Genomic DNA, 15,955 nt, shown 5'->3' on the forward strand with positions numbered 1-15,955 from the left:
GGGTAAAAATCTGTTGTTGGCTGACCAATTCCAAGGCTTCTTGGAAGAGATTCCAAAGGGCCCTAATCAGTCATATTTTTGTGAAATTGGGCAAGGACCCACAAAACTGAATGAAGAAATCGTTTCTCAGGAAAATGTGGAATTGCTTTCAAAAGTTAGGCCAGTGTTATAGCTCTTTTTTGACTTGAAAAGCAAAGATCAGCAAAACTACAAGAAAGCATTCTGTGTTTTTTCTCTTGTATCAGTTTAAAAGATTCTTTTTATAGTTAATGTTACTTCTTGTCACTTCTTAAACACTAGTCATAGTCTCCAGAAGAACTTTTTGAAATAACAGTCCATTGGTGTGTTTTTTTAATTTCATTTTCTTGGATTAGGATTTATGGCAACATCTTTACTATGATGTAAACCTGTTAGTAGCATTTTTAAAGCTAATTAGGTGTTAAATATTAGAATTATAGTAAGAGAACTATTAAATGTGTTAAGATAAATCCTCTTTATAAGAAACCTAATCTCTAAAGCTTGCTTTCTTAATTTTCAGGAGTGCATCAGAGCCTTAGGTAGAAATAAACCTCATACTCCTTTCCGAGCAAGTAAACTCACTCAGGTGTTAAGAGATTCATTCATAGGTGAAAACTCTCGTACCTGCATGGTAAGTTTATAGGTTTATTTTGATTATTTCTTTTTGTTCATTCATTTGTTTTTTTTTTGTTCTGTTTTATTTTTGTTATTCCTTGCTTGAGGGTATTTTTTCCATTGACTTTTAGAGAGAGTAGAATAGAGGGAAGAGGGGGTAGGTGGGAGGCAGGAAGGAAAAGAAAGAGAAATATGGATGTGAGCGAGACATATCATTGGTTGTTTGCCTCACATGCCCTGACTGGGGATTTAATCTGCATCTTGGGTACCTATGCCCTTGACCAGGAATCAAACCCACAGGCCGATTCTCTAACCAACTAGTCACATTGGCCAGGGCTATTTCTTTTATTTTAATATCAAATGAACAATTATATAATATCTGTGGGAAAACTATAATATACATTAATGACAATCATTTAAACCCTTCTGTTGTTAGAGAAATAGGATATTTAAGATGTGGTCTATGACAGGCCGATAGAGAGGATTATAGTGCAGTTATAATTCATTCTACAATTCTGATATCTGAGTCTTCTTGAAGTTAGTCTCCATTGAATTCTATTTTCTTTGAGTATGATTTATATTTTTTATTCATATTCTAGTAATTTTAGATTATGTAATTTTTATTATGGATAAATATCTTATAGACACTCTGGATTCTGTTATACTCTTCTAAAAATTGATTTTTGTTGTTGTGTAGCAGGAAATTAACTTAGCTGAACTTACTCTAAACTCTTATCTCCCCTGCTGTGGGCAGCAACTGAAATTAAAATCTCTACCTCTTTTAGACTCAACTGTGTGGTTGGAGTCAGCATTGTACATACCTAGTTTAGGAGTCAGCCAGATATCTTAACAAAATTTGGTTATAAATAAGCTTTCCAAAGTGATTGGACAGTGTATATGCATAATTGGAGTTTCTCCTGTAGTTGTCTCTTCTGGGACAAGTTTCACTTTGCAGCAGCTATGATCTCCACCTCTTAACTTTTGTTTTTTAGTTTCTTAATTCTTAATTTAGTTAAACTTAAGTTAATTAGTGAAACTCTTAAGTTTCTAATGAAGTTTTACTTGTCCTGTGTGACAACAGCAGGGCTGATTCTTAGGTAGTAATGTTATTAAAGAGGAGTAGTGGGGAAATCATTCAATGTTATTCCCTTTTTCTAGGTGTTGACCTCCATTTTATACCTGATTTTGATCACTTCTGGTGCATTCAGAGACCTGTTTATATTTTTAAAAAGAGTTTATAATTATCTGATTATGGGCATAAGATAGGAAGTAATCTTGGAGTTCACACATTATTAATACATACATAAAGGGTGAGGCAAATGTAAATTTACAGTTAGTGTGAAAAATAATGCAATCCTATATAATAAAAAGCTAATATGCAAATTGACCGATCACTATGATGTACACTGACCACCAGGGGTCAGACGCTCAATGCAGGAACTGCCTCCTGGTGGTCACTGTGTTCCCACAGGGGGAGCACTGCTCAGCCAGAAGCCAGGCTCACGGCTGGCAAGTGCAGTGGCAGTGGCAGGAGCCTCTCCCACCTTCTCGACAGTGCTAAGGATGTCTGACTGCCAGCTTAGGCCCCATGGGCCTCCTGCTAGAGGGCATAGGTCAGGCTGAGGGACCGACACACCACCACCACCACTACCAATCCTAGTGCATGAATTTCATGCACTGGGCCTCTAGTAATAAATAATAGTATAAGAATAAACTATTTCTGCCGAAATTGGTTTGGCTCAATGGATAGAGCGTCGGCCTGTGGACTGGAGGGTCCCGGGTTCAATTCCGGTCAAAGGCATGTACCATGGTTGGGGGCACATCCCTGGTGGGGGGTGTGCAGGAGGCGGCTGATCGATGATTCTCTCTTATCAATGTTTCTGGCTAACTATTCCTCTCTCTTTCTCTCTGTAGAAAATCAATAAAGTATATTAAAGAAAAAAAAAAAGAATAAACTGCTTCATATACTTACAACTATAAACCTACATTTGCCCCATCCTGTATATTAGTATCACTGTCTTCATCATTTATAACATCTTATTTACCTTTGCATTTTTCCCCCATAGATTGCCACAATCTCTCCAGGAATGGCATCCTGTGAAAATACTCTTAATACATTAAGATATGCAAATAGGTATGAGAAATGGTTATCCATTTTGAAATTTGAGGGAAATAGAGCAGCATATGATTTGACTTAATATCTGATAGTGTAAAGCTTATTACATTTTTTCCAATTTAAAAAAAATTTTGCATGATACTTAGAATACTTGTCAAGTTATCAAAATAATTGGAAATATGCTATGTAATTTGGGGAGAGATTTATATTTTTAGTAGAATTAGTCTTTCTATCCAATCATGTTTTTTCATTTATCCAAGTTAGATTTCATAATATTTTTCTACATTTGAATCATGCAAATAATTTCTAATGTGTTAAAACTCTATCAGGGGGCCAATATGTATTTCATAAATTGTTTTGCTATATGCTGAAAATTATTTCTGATAATATTAAATGTTATATGTACATGGGGAATATAGAGTTTAAAGTAGTGATATCACAGTTCTTTCTGGTGTCTTTTATGGGTTACATTTTATTAATGTCAGTAGTGTTACAAACTTTAGGTAACGATACTTACAGATGAAAGAACAAAAAAGCATTATAGACTACTAAATTATTATTTCTTACAGTCATGAAATGCCCTTGGAATTTTGGATTATGATGGACACATATTTATTCCATAGATTATTTCCATTGCACTTGTTCTGAATGAATATAGTTTTTATTATCACATACTGCATTTGTGATTTTAACCTAGAGATAAAATTCCTCTGTATTACATTTCTAGTGTTAAGATTCTTTTAGTTTTGGTAAATACAAATTTTATTTTTAATCTTTTATTAAAATGTGAAATACGTATGCATACAAGAAAGTGCCCAAAACATGAGAGAATAATTTAGTGAGTACTTATAAAATGAAATTCCTGTCATTAGACTGGGAAAGAAAATATTTCCTCCTCCTCCCAAAGTTCCCCATGTGTCCCTTACTGATCACAAATCCTAAATAACGCCCAAATTCATCAACGTCTACCCCAAGGCAGCAGTTGATTGCTCTGGCTCCTATGGAACATTTTCTTTTTTTCTTTCTTTTTTAAAAATAGTTTTACTTCCTATGAATTTATCCATGAACAACATGAGGTAGCTGTGTTTGAACTTTACATAAATGATATCGTGCCCTTTGTTCTTTTGTATCTTGCTTTTGCTTCAGCAGAAGAGATGTTTTTAAATCATAGTAAAAACTTTAGGAAGTATAAACCTTTTGATCTTTTGTAAAATGATATTAACACATTGCGGACCAGTAGTTTTATTGTTAGCTTTACCCAGTGGCCAGATAAGTTTCTATTGAGCTAGTACCAAAAAAACACATTTTATATAAATGTTAAAGGCATGCTTTAAAATTAAATACCCATTTCATTTTGAAGTTATTTCTTATATGTTCTTGCAAGCTAATATCTTTTTATTAAGTATGATACTTTGTAAAACACTGTGTAATATGAAGCAAGAATTCTTGTGATCCGTCCACAAATGTGTTAAGATAGAACAGCTTCTTAAATATATAACTTTATTTCTAAATTTATTTCCTTTGTAAACTTTGAATTATGAGTTTCTAGATGTAAATTTTATAAGTCTTCTATTTGATCCTTATAAAAATATTTTTTGTATTGTGGGGTTTCAATCATTAATTTAAAATGCCTCTTATTTCAAAGTTGTGTATGAGAGAGATGAGGAATGACTTAGTCTAGTAGAATATTACCATGTCTTAAAATTAAAACAAATAAAAACCCTCCATATGTCCAGACTTCTGGCTGTAAAAGAATTCCCCTAATGTGAAAATGCCCTGTCTGGCCGTTGCTAGTGTGTTTGGGTTCAAGTAAAATGTTCTAATTTATTATCTTGTAATTAATTCATTTGCAACATGACTAACCAGCTGAGACAAATAATTCTGCCTCTTATTTCCAAATCTCTGGGATTAAAGATTTTTTTTAATATCCCTTGATAGTGCTCATTGAAGAGATATAAATAAGTGCTGCATGTAATAGAGTTTAGGTTGAGCAAGAGGAAAAGTGTGTTTAGGGTTTCTAAATTAGGAGATTAACAGAATAAGAAATGAAGTTGGGAGTAAAAAGAGTCAAGTAATATTAGAAATCTAGATTTGTCAGCAGGTGTAGTAAATAAGCTTTCCAAAGTGACTATAAAGCATAAAAGGCAGATGAATCCAGTATTGAATCTTTGTATATACATTACCAATAGAGCAAAGAATGATTGTAGGTAGAAATTTATTAGTTTGATATACATTATATTATTAGTTTGATGTGTATTACTATTTTGACCTATAAAAACAGTAATTTCATTTAGTTCAACCTAAGAGAAATAATGAGAGAAAAAGAAGATGGTTAGTATATAAGATTTATAGTAAAAGCTAAGTTTGAATCTCAGTTATGCCTATTCTCATTGAATGACGTTGGGTATAAGATACTTTATTGCTCTGAGCCATTTCTCATCAGTAAAATGGTGATAATATCACAAGATTATCTTAAATATTAAATAATATAATGCCTATAAATGACTAAAAATGTCTGGTTTATAGGAAGGATTTAATAAATATTACCTCCTACTATGAAATGGGATTGACTGAAAAAGAACATAAGGAATCACAAAAGTTGTGTCAGAAAAACCTCAGTTTTGTTAAATATAACCGAGACATTAGCAAAGCAATTTAAATTCTATTACTAAAGGCTTTTCTCAACCAGTGTGCTCCATCTGAGTCACCAAACACAAAATTATTTGAGTGACTATTTTCTCAATTTGTACCAAAGATGCTTTATAGTTGATACCATTCAATAGGCATAGGAGAAATTAGTTAATTTGTTAAAAACAATGGATATCATTAGGACTTAATTGTCTTGTGTTTAGTTTGAAAAGACTGCAAGAATGTTGAAGCCTCATTAATGCTATTAAAATATTCATGGTATTGATTATACAAGGAAAGTAGATTGAGTGGCCATGTAGTTAAATAAGGGACATTTCAGATTTATTGAAGGTTTAGTTAAACTTCTAGAAAGGGTAATGAGAAAAGAGGGAAATACACAGGAAAGGGAAGACTATGTAGTAATAGGAAACCTTAGGACATAGGAGTTTTTTAATCTTAAAATGGATTATTTTTTAAATATTCTAATACATTAAGTCATAACAATGTTGATATCTTTTGCTAAACAAATTGAACTGAATACTAAGTGAAAGTTTGAAATATGCATTGCTGTTTTTACAAGAGCATTTTATTTTAATCTGTTGCTCTCTTGGTGCCGCAGAGTAAAGGAGTTTGGAATTAGTCCATCAGACATTCCCTTCTCACAGGGTAGTGGCAGTCGCCCTGATCTCTCTCCTTCTTATGAGTATGACGACTTTTCTCCTTCAATTACCAGGTCTAGTTCATTCTATATATAAGATGTTTATTGTAATAGTTTATTTTGAATTGTGCTGTGTATAAATATTTCATTTACATTTCTTTTGTCCTGAGCCATTTTATTTTTCATTTTCATTTTGTTTGGCAGGTGGTGGTTGTACTGCATGATATTTATTTCTGTGTACTTTATTAATTTATTTGCTTTAAAATGTTGATTTAGAATTCAGGCTTCTTATTTTGCCTCATATTTTTAAGGATGATGTCATCTTTGCATATTTACCATTAAAAATGAACTGTCTTGCCGAAGCCGGTTTGGCTCAGTGGTAGAGCGTCGGTCTGTGGACTAAAAGGTCCCAGGTTCGATTCTGGTCAAGGGCATATACATTGGTTACGGGCACATCCCCGGTAGGGGGTGTGCAGGAGGCAGCTGGTCGATGTTTCTCTCTCATCGACGTTTCTAGCTCTATATCTCTCTCCCTTCCTCTCTGTAATAAAAAAATCAATAAAATATATTTAAAAAAGAGAACTGTCTTGTTTAAAATGAAAAGTTTACCTTTATTCTGTATGCTATTGTAAATTTCCTTATATGCAAAGAAATAGCAAGGGTCCTCTACTTAGAAAGTATATGCAAGTGTGTAAATTTAAGTATAATGGGTAAACATTTTTTAAATGATGGAATTATTTTACATTTTATATAATAGAGTAGAATAAGATTATTTCCAAGGTAGCTATTTAAATTGGGCATTAGAGCCACCAAAAATCTGTAACATGTATTAAATTCTCTGATTTTAGCAAAGATTTACTTACTGATCTAAGTGCCATTGTTAGCATTTTTCTGTTCATATAATATAATTTGAATAGCAGTCTCTTACTTTGAAATACTGATTCTACATACTTTGCTGATTCTCACTTATTATGTACAATAATTACATTAAAAGTAATTATAAAGTTACCTAAATAAATTTGTAAAGTTAAACAGCTAAACATCCCTTTAGGGTTTTCACAGACTTCAGGTAAAATTGGTCTGCAAAGCTGACATCATCAATTTTAATATGTTAAATTGAATTGTATTTATATTGAATAAGTTGGTATTTTGTTCTTCTAGATAATTCTTTATTAATTTTAGATACATCTTATATGTTTACAGGGTGAAAGAACTGACTGTGGATCCAACTGCTGCTGGTGATATTCGTCCAATAATGCACCACCCACCAAATCAGATTGATGACTTAGAGGCACAGTGGGGTGTGGGGAGTTCCCCTCAGAGGGATGATCTAAAACTTCTTTGTGAACAAAATGTGAGTGACTTAATATAGTTGTAATTATCTAATCTGAGTTCATGTCATCAGTAGCAGAACTTGATAACTGAAGTCTAAATTAGGGATCAGCAAACTATAGACATACTTAATTTATTGTGCTCCACTTTATTGCATTTCTCAGATGGTATGTTTTTTATAAATTAAAGATAAGACCCTCACTAGCAAAAAGATTAGGACTCCCTTTATTGAAATGTTTGTTTTATTGAAATGGTCTGGAATTGAACTTGCAATATCTTAACGGTGTGCCGGTACAGGCTATGAGCCAGCCATCTGTTTTTACAAATAAAATTTTATTGAAACATGGCTATCCTCATTCATTTATGGGCTATCTGACTACTTTCTTACCACAACAGAAGTGACAAAAATGGGATAGCTCACAAGTTCTTTTTCTCAGATTTTATACAGTTACTAAAATTTGGGAGTTTTTAAAGTAACAGGGAAAAATAAGTTTAATAATTATACTTACCCTATAATATATATAAAGCTTAAAAACAAAATTAACTATGGTTACATGCATATGTATTAAAAGGATCATAAGCAAAAATCAAACCTGTCACCCAGCCAGTTGGTTAGTGGTTGACCGTAGACCTATGAACCAGGACATAGTTTGATTTCCAGTTAGGGTACATGTCCAGGTTTTGGGCTTGGTTCCTGGTGGGGGCCATGCAGGAGGCAGGGGTCAATGATTCTCATCATTGATGTTTCTGTCTCTCCTCCCTATCAATAAAAATAAATTTTAAAAATATAGTTTAAAAAAAAGATATGGATTATACATTTTAAAAATGAAGTTAATCAATTATATATTTTTTATATCTCACAAACAGTAAGGAATCCCTCAGTATATTAAAGTAACTATGTGAAAATATATATTATTTGTGCTTTTTACTTCTTTACACTTTTGTCTTGATACAGTGGGCACATATTTTTTAATATTTTTTGAATAACTGGGAAATCAAATTTTTAAATTACGAAATGTTACTAAACATTTCAAACATAGAAAGCAATCAGATTCAACAAATGATAGCATTTTGACAGGGTTGACTTTTTTTTAAAGAATTGAGACCTTCAGCCCTAGCCAGTTTGGTTCAGTGGATAGAGCACTGGCCTGTAGACTGAAGGGTCCCAGGTTTGATTCCAGCAAAGGGCACATGCCTGGGTTGCAGGCTCAATCCTCAGTGTGGTGCATACAGGAGGCAGCCAATCAATGATTCTCTCTCATCATTGATGTTTCTCTCTCTCTCCCTCTCCCTTCCTCTCTGAAATCAATAAAGAAATATTTTTTAAAAAAGAAGAAGAATTGAGACCTTCAGAACACCAACTTGATAGTCACAGGCATGAAAAACATTATATATATATATATATCTCTTTTGGTGAAAAGAAATTTAAAGACATATATATGACTTTAATTACTAGTGATAATTAAATAATACTGAGGAAATATTTCAGTATATTTATTCTGCAATAAAAATATTTTTGAAAGTTGCATTATTCCAAAAGTGATTGCTTTATTTGGTGGGGGAGGCAGGGGGCAATTTTGCAATACAGTGCCTGGACTCAGTGAAAATTATCCTTTACTGATACACTTAAGTTTAGGATGTCCTTTTGAATGTTACATTAAATATTTTTGACCCATAAAAAGAAATTTTGGCTCTAGCCAGTTTTTCTCAGTGGATGGTGTTGGCCTGCGGACTAAAGGGTAATGGTTTGATTCTGGTCAAGGGCACATGCCTGGATTTCGGGCTCAATCTCCAGTAGGGGGTGTGTAGGAGGCATTGACGTTTCTATCTATTCCTCTTCCATCTTCTCTGAAATAAATAAAAATATATTAAAATTAAAAAAAAAGAAACTGTGGCTTTGCCTTTTATGGTATATTTTAGGAGTCTTCCTCTGTTTCTGAATACATTTTTGTAAATGACATAGAAAAACTGCTCTTTATATTTAAAAATATAAAGTCTTTCTGTCATAATTTTAAAACTTTTTATTTTAAGGAAGAAGAGGTTTCTCCACAATTGTTTACTTTCCACGAAGCTGTCTCACAAATGGTAGAAATGGAAGAACAAGTTGTAGAAGATCACAGGGCAGTGTTCCAGGTAAAGTAAGGCAGGATCTTTCATCAAAATGTTTCTTTAGAGAAATTAACAAAAAACAATTTTTAACTCTCACACAAATCTAAAAAAACAATACTTGTTTGTGTGTATGCAGATATTTATTTGTAAGACATGATAGCTCAAATTTTGAATACAAAATTTGAGCGGTAGCTACAAATAACCTTTCTTTAAAGATCTAGTTTATTTACTACCATTGTCCCATTTTATTTGCATTTGTCAGTTGTCCATTTTTACAGAAGGATTGAACTTTTGCCCTCCAGTACCCCCTTTTTTCATGTTAGGTGAGTATATTGGAGGGTCTTCATGTCAGGACAGCAGTTGAGGAAAAAATTCTTCTAAAGAAGATCAGAGCAGTTGAGGAGGTATCAGTCTACATGGAAAGGAAGGCTTTAGGGAGGGACGGAACAGTAACTGTTCTGACTGAGCTGTCAGTGGCAGATGAGTGAGGGGAGTGGCAGTAAGGCCTTAGGTACAGTATTCATCTCACTGTGTGTTCATCCTGTTATAAACACTTTTACTGTATGATCATTCTTTGCCTCCCCCACCCCTTTAAACAAGAAAGTAGCCTTTTGGGTGATACCTATAAAGAGGTGATGGGAAAGTGAAGAGGACATTTCATATCGTTATGGAAGGCTGTACAGTCAGCTTGCCTCCCCCACCCACCCCTCACCCTGCCTTTCTGCAGTGCTATAAATACCTCCTGAGAAAAAGTGAACAATAGCTTAGCCTCTCCCTATCGAACTGTATTCCTTCTCTAATGTTGAAGAAATCTCTAAACAATTATTAATGCTTCTTTCTAGGCCATTCAAGTAACTGGATGAAGGGCTCAAAAATATAGAAAAACTTTATAATTTTAGAATAGGATATACATTATTAAAACTGTTACAGTTTTAGTCAAACCTTTATTATAATCTCTGGAGGTCTGTGTGTTTAGATTAAATCAAGAAAGGACCCTTGTAATTCTAAGAAAATCGTGTCCTATTGGAGCAAGGTGTCACATAAAGACCATTTCCCATTGTGCCATTTTATGATGAATTCTAAAAGTTTATTTGATTATTGGCAAAACTTCATGTTCTGACTTTCAAGCCAGTATCTTTATAATCCACTTATTGTCATTTATACTTTGATCTGTCATTTCTCAAAATAAGGTTTTGTTTTTTAAAAATTAAGTATATAGCTGAAGGAAAAGAAAAAATACTGGGGAATGTGTGTTTTAATTGACACATATACAGTTTTCTAATAGGTAACTATTTCTAGGTTAACCAGTTCTGTCTGGTGACACATAGTCTAATTATAATTAGCCATTAAATTGCATTGATGTTTGGAGAATTGAAATTATATATGCTCTAACAATCTAGAAAGTATTCCTTTTTTATATCCAAAAATTCTAATTAGAATGATCTGATAATGATACAAATTTTTATGATTCATGACATTATAAGAAAATTAAACTAATAAATTCACATATCTAAAATCAGCTAAGAATGAGGGGTTTCCTTGAACATTTATGAATGGTAAATAGCTACTATTAAGTGGTTCATTTGAGTCTTCTAAGATTGGCTATCCATTGGTTCTTAGAATCACAATAATTTTGAAGAACGAGTGTTTTGAATTTAGGGCTACCTCTTGGTCCAACTGTGTGGCTCCAATGGACATGTTAATTCCAGATAATGTACAAGTTCTAAGCCTATCATAGATGTCATTGGATTGCTCAGTAGCTTTCTTACATCCATTTTTTTCCTGCTTTAGGGATAGCTCTTGAGGTTTTGAGACTCCGCTCATTGATACTTAGTACTTAGGTGTTTCATTCATTCCATGAAGCCATCTTGCTTGTTCTATGATATTTGTATTTGAATCTAGAAATATTAATGTTACTCGGTAAATGAAGATGTTTTATGGTTAGTAATATTTTAGAGAATACCATCTTGAGTGTGTTTGATGATTTTTAACATATGTAGAATTTGTAAATTGGTTTTTTCTTACAAAGTGCCTTACTGGATTAATTGAATTTTTATCCTTTTAGGAATCTATTCGATGGCTAGAAGATGAAAAGGCTCTTCTAGAGATGACTGAAGAAGTGGACTATGATGTAGATTCATATGCTACACAACTTGAAGCTATTCTTGAGCAAAAAATAGACATTTTAACTGAGCTGCGGGGTAATTCTTTTTTAATGTTTTTAATCTGCTTAATATTTGTATGTATTTAGTGGGAGGATTTCATATTGCAAGAGAGCATCTGAAGTGGAAATTATGGGCAACATTTAACATCTTTTTAGAGGTATATAGATACACCAACCATTCTGTTTTTGAAAAAGAAACATGGAGAGTACCATTTCAAGTGCTCTCTAGTCTTTTTTTTCTTTCAATCTTTTGAGAAAATAAGATTAGAAGGAACTTTAAGAAATTTGTAAATTTTATAGACCCATTTATCATTTTAGTTAGTAAGCCAGTGCTTTTCAGAATTATTTTCCTTGGATTAAATCTATTCAGGGTCTTCTTTCTATAGCCACCTACCTATATCCTTCTATGCAGCTTATTTCATGTTTTTCCTTTGAACACTTGTTTTGAAAAAGAGGAAGATTTCAAGAAGTATGTGGCTTGTTCACATGTAATGTGTGCTTGGCTTTTTAATGAGCTTATCTGCAGCTTCAGATATGCATTTATTTACTGTATGTGCTAATTTTTTTAGGCATTAGCAAATTAGCTGTCTCCATTTATACCCGAGTGGGCATCAGTGTGTACATGCAGTGCAACATAAAACCAAAATGAAAATTGAAATTGCTAGTTTTTAGCACCAAATAAGCTGCTTAATTTTAAAAAATAGGTCCTTTGTGAGATTGGTTGATACCATATCCTACTAGAGATTTATGGGCCCTAGTGAGGTCGGGAGAGGAGGTGATGGTTGCCAGGCCGGGCACGGAAGGAAGGGACACCAGTGCTGCCGTTGGTGCCCTGCCACCCCAAGGTTCCCTATCTTCCCCGCTCCTCCTTCCCTTGCCGTGCAATCGTGGCAGGTTGGGCAGGCAGGCGGCCCCCAGGGAAGGGAGAGGACAGGAGTGAGACAAACCTTTGTGTCCAGGGCTGACTTTCAATAGATCGCAGTGAGGGAACTGCTCTGCTACGTAAGAAAACCTGACCTTAGAAGCAGGTTTAGCACCAGGGGCTGATGAGGGCCAGCTGGCTGCGGGGAGGGACCACAGGCAGTTGGCTGGCCACAGGAGGTTGGCTGTGGGAGCGCACTGACCACCAGGGGCAGCTTCTGCTTTGAGCATCTACTCCCTGGTGATCAGTGTGTGTCATAGTGACCGGTTGGCGGGTCATTCCAGTTGTTCGGTCATAACGTCATATATATGGGGTCAGGATTTCCCCAATTTGTTGTGCAAATGTAGGGTTTCTAAAATTCACTAGTACTTTTGTTTTTCATGTTCAAGCTTTGATTAAAGTGTTTTGATCATTTTTCTAATCTTCCATAACTCATAAGCAGCTTTTCTATATGCATTTTATTCAGAAGATAGAGCATAGCATTCAAGTTTTTTTTCTGCTTATATGTAGCTTTCAACTTAATTTACTTCTTTTCCTTAATTTTCTCATTCATGTACATCAAGCATATCTGTAACTTTTAAGGAATTACTGTCCAGTTGTGTATTATTCAGCTTTTTCTTATGTTTTATCATCCAGGCATAATTTTGGCATTAATTAGTTTAAGGGCCATTATATTAGCAGTCAACAGATCGAGAAATCCTTAATTTCCTGACTAAATTTTAGAAAAGTCAACTTTTTAAAAACATTGTTGTATTTCCAAAGAAGGAAATAAATTTGCAGCTTTCTTCTGAAGATATTGTAAGTTGGATAATTCTGTGGAGGGGTGCTGTCCTGTACATTGCACAATGTTTACCCAGCATCCTGGTTTCCAGACTAGATGACAGTAGCACCACTCCGAACTAAAGTTGTGACAATCAAAAGGTTCTGTAGGCATTATCCAATGTCCCCAGAGAAGGAGGGTGGGGCTAAAATCACCCAGGCTGAGAATGATTGTTATAGGAAGATGCCTCTCCCAATTTACTTAGCTATTTTCTATTCTTAAATGACTCTCAGTATATGGTAGTTGGGTAATAGAATTTTAAGACCAAGAAATGCATTACCCTGAAACCCCCTTCTCTAGCCATTATTTCTTTCTTAAAATTCATAGCTTAAAAAGATACAATAGTCATTGGGAGTGAGTAGAAGTTTTCTAACATTGAGAGAAGGAATGTCTGTTCTACAGTTTAATAAGATTCATAATGTTCCTTTTGGACATGAATACATATTTTACATACATATAAAGCCTGTCTACCCTCCGAAAGTAATACAAATTAAAATTAAACACTGTAAAAAATGCCAACCAGAAACCTGTTGACAATAGCAAATGCAAGTATTTCTAGGAATCTATAATGAAACTGTTGCTATGGTTGAGCACTGAATTTAGTTCTGAGTTTTTTGATAACAAAAAACAAAAGGAAAAATCTTGGGTTAAGATTATGAAATAAGAGAGCCAACTTGATACCCATAAGTTGTATACTGTGTTGCCTGTGATGCAATACTTACTCCCTGTTCTTTTCTTTTTCCAAGATAAAGTGAAATCTTTTCGTGCAGCTCTACAAGAAGAAGAACAGGCCAGCAAGCAAATCAACCCTAAGAGACCCCGTGCCCTTTAAGTTGGCATTTGCTGCTAAAGGATCCCCAGAACCCTCACTGTTTTAACATACAAGGTTCAGCTGTAAGGGCCATTTGAAAGTTTGAAATTTTAAGTGTCTGTGGAAAATGTCTTGTCCCTTCACCCGAATGACATTTCAGTTTTGTGAAACACAACTTTGTCTTCAAAATGCTTCTAGTCTAGAAGGCACAACCAAGATTTGGGAATAGTGAAGCATTTTGTTTCATTTCCCCAAATAGTGATTTACTTTTGGAGATCCTTGCCAATTTTATTTTCTACATGATGAAGTAAGATTGTGGACTTGATCCAGGGGTGAATAGTAGGGGAGAGCCACAGCATTTCCTTTTAACTCAGTTCAATTTTCGTAGCAAGACTGAGCAGTTTTAAATCCTTTGTGTGCATGCATACCTCATCTGTGATTGTACATACTGTGCCGCTCTTAGGGACAGCTGTGCTCACCTTTCTGCTTTGTGCCTTGACTAAGGCTATTGACCCTGAATTTCTGATGCACAGCCAAGTTAAATTACATTCCTTATTTGTCATTGTAAATTACCTTTATTGTGTGTACATTTTTACTGTATTTGAGGCATTTTTTTTTTTTTTTTTTTTTTTTGTGTTGCTAGTTAATTTTGCAGGATGTGCCATATCATTGAATGGAACTAAAGTCTGTGACAGTGGACATAGCTGCTGGACCACTCCATCTTATATGTAAAGAAATCTGGAATTATGGTTTTAAAACTTTTAACATGTGGATATAATTTTCTTAGCATTTTCTTTGTAAAGAAAATATAAACTAGTTGGTGTATAATAAAAAGTAATGGAATTCTGAGAAGAGTTTTATCTTAGGATAATACATATATATGCAGTGTGTCCCAGTGTGTTATTAACAAGACTAATAGTGCAATTTGCTCCTTACCAATACCATTACTTAAGTTGAAGTGTCCATTAGCATCCCAAAAGGTACCTTTTAAATGTACTGTTAAAGAAAATTGGCTGCTGATGCATGAACATTTACATAATACATTGGAAGTAGTCTGTAATAGAACTGTTAGTTTAAGCCAAGTATAAACAGTACATAACTCCCTTAAAAGAGAATTAAGCTAAAGAGTTGACTTTGCCATAAAAGGCAGATCTAACTTAAGCTCCGTCCATTACCTAATGTATGATGTTTCACCATTACTTGGTGAGAACCACCAAATTCTCACCAATAAATTGGTCTAGGATGTGCTACTTTTTAAATGGTAACATTTATTTTTACAGATTGCTACTCCAAGGAAGAAAACTGGCTACTTTTCATGTAAATATTTTGTTAAAACAATTTATATATCTCTCTAGGACATTTCCCTCAGCTCCTAGGAGAATCCAGGAGTATATTAACAACAACAAAATCTCCCAAGGATATTTTGTTTTGACTTACTCTAGGAAAGTAATAGCTCATTCCTTTGAGCCACAGGGAAGCTATGAATACTAGTCACATGAGCCAGATTCGCTACTTCACTTCAGACAACTCAGAGGGTAGTTGTGGGAAATCCTAATACCATGGTGAAATGCTCCTCTGTAAACTTGAAATCTAGAACAAATGTAGATTTTCACAATGTGCTTATTAATAAATGGAATCTATGGAATGAGTTTAGAGACCTTTGTTTTGAAAGAGACTCAGCTTTTCTTCAGCTGTAAGATATGTTCTATTTGTGTTTATTTCAAAGAGAAGAGGAAGAATGGAAAACTATTGACCTTGCAGA

General features: G+C 34.1%; 1 protein-coding gene across 4 annotated transcripts in view; it reads left to right on the top strand.

Annotated features, from left to right (window-relative positions):
- Positions 1–15,841, top strand: part of KIF2A (kinesin family member 2A) — a 57,142-nt gene extending 41,301 nt beyond the window's left edge. For 2 of the 4 annotated variants that reach the window (XM_084880627.1, XM_084880630.1), the window contains exons 15-21: positions 539–649; positions 2,700–2,767; positions 5,997–6,110; positions 7,239–7,389; positions 9,399–9,500; positions 11,542–11,677; positions 14,129–15,841. In XM_084880627.1, the coding sequence (XP_084736753.1) occupies positions 539–649; positions 2,700–2,767; positions 5,997–6,110; positions 7,239–7,389; positions 9,399–9,500; positions 11,542–11,677; positions 14,129–14,214 (768 nt within the window). In that variant the 3' untranslated portion in view covers positions 14,215–15,841. The remainder of the gene's footprint in view (positions 1–538; positions 650–2,699; positions 2,768–5,996; positions 6,111–7,238; positions 7,390–9,398; positions 9,501–11,541; positions 11,678–14,128) is intronic. The other 2 variants (XM_084880629.1, XM_084880628.1) reach the window with 1 other exon arrangement.
- Positions 15,842–15,955: the final 114 nt, after the last annotated feature.

The sequence above is a fragment of the Pipistrellus hanaki genome (assembly GCF_964339955.1).
Source record: "Pipistrellus hanaki genome assembly, chromosome: 4".
NCBI classification, from domain to species: Eukaryota; Metazoa; Chordata; class Mammalia; order Chiroptera; family Vespertilionidae; genus Pipistrellus; species Pipistrellus hanaki.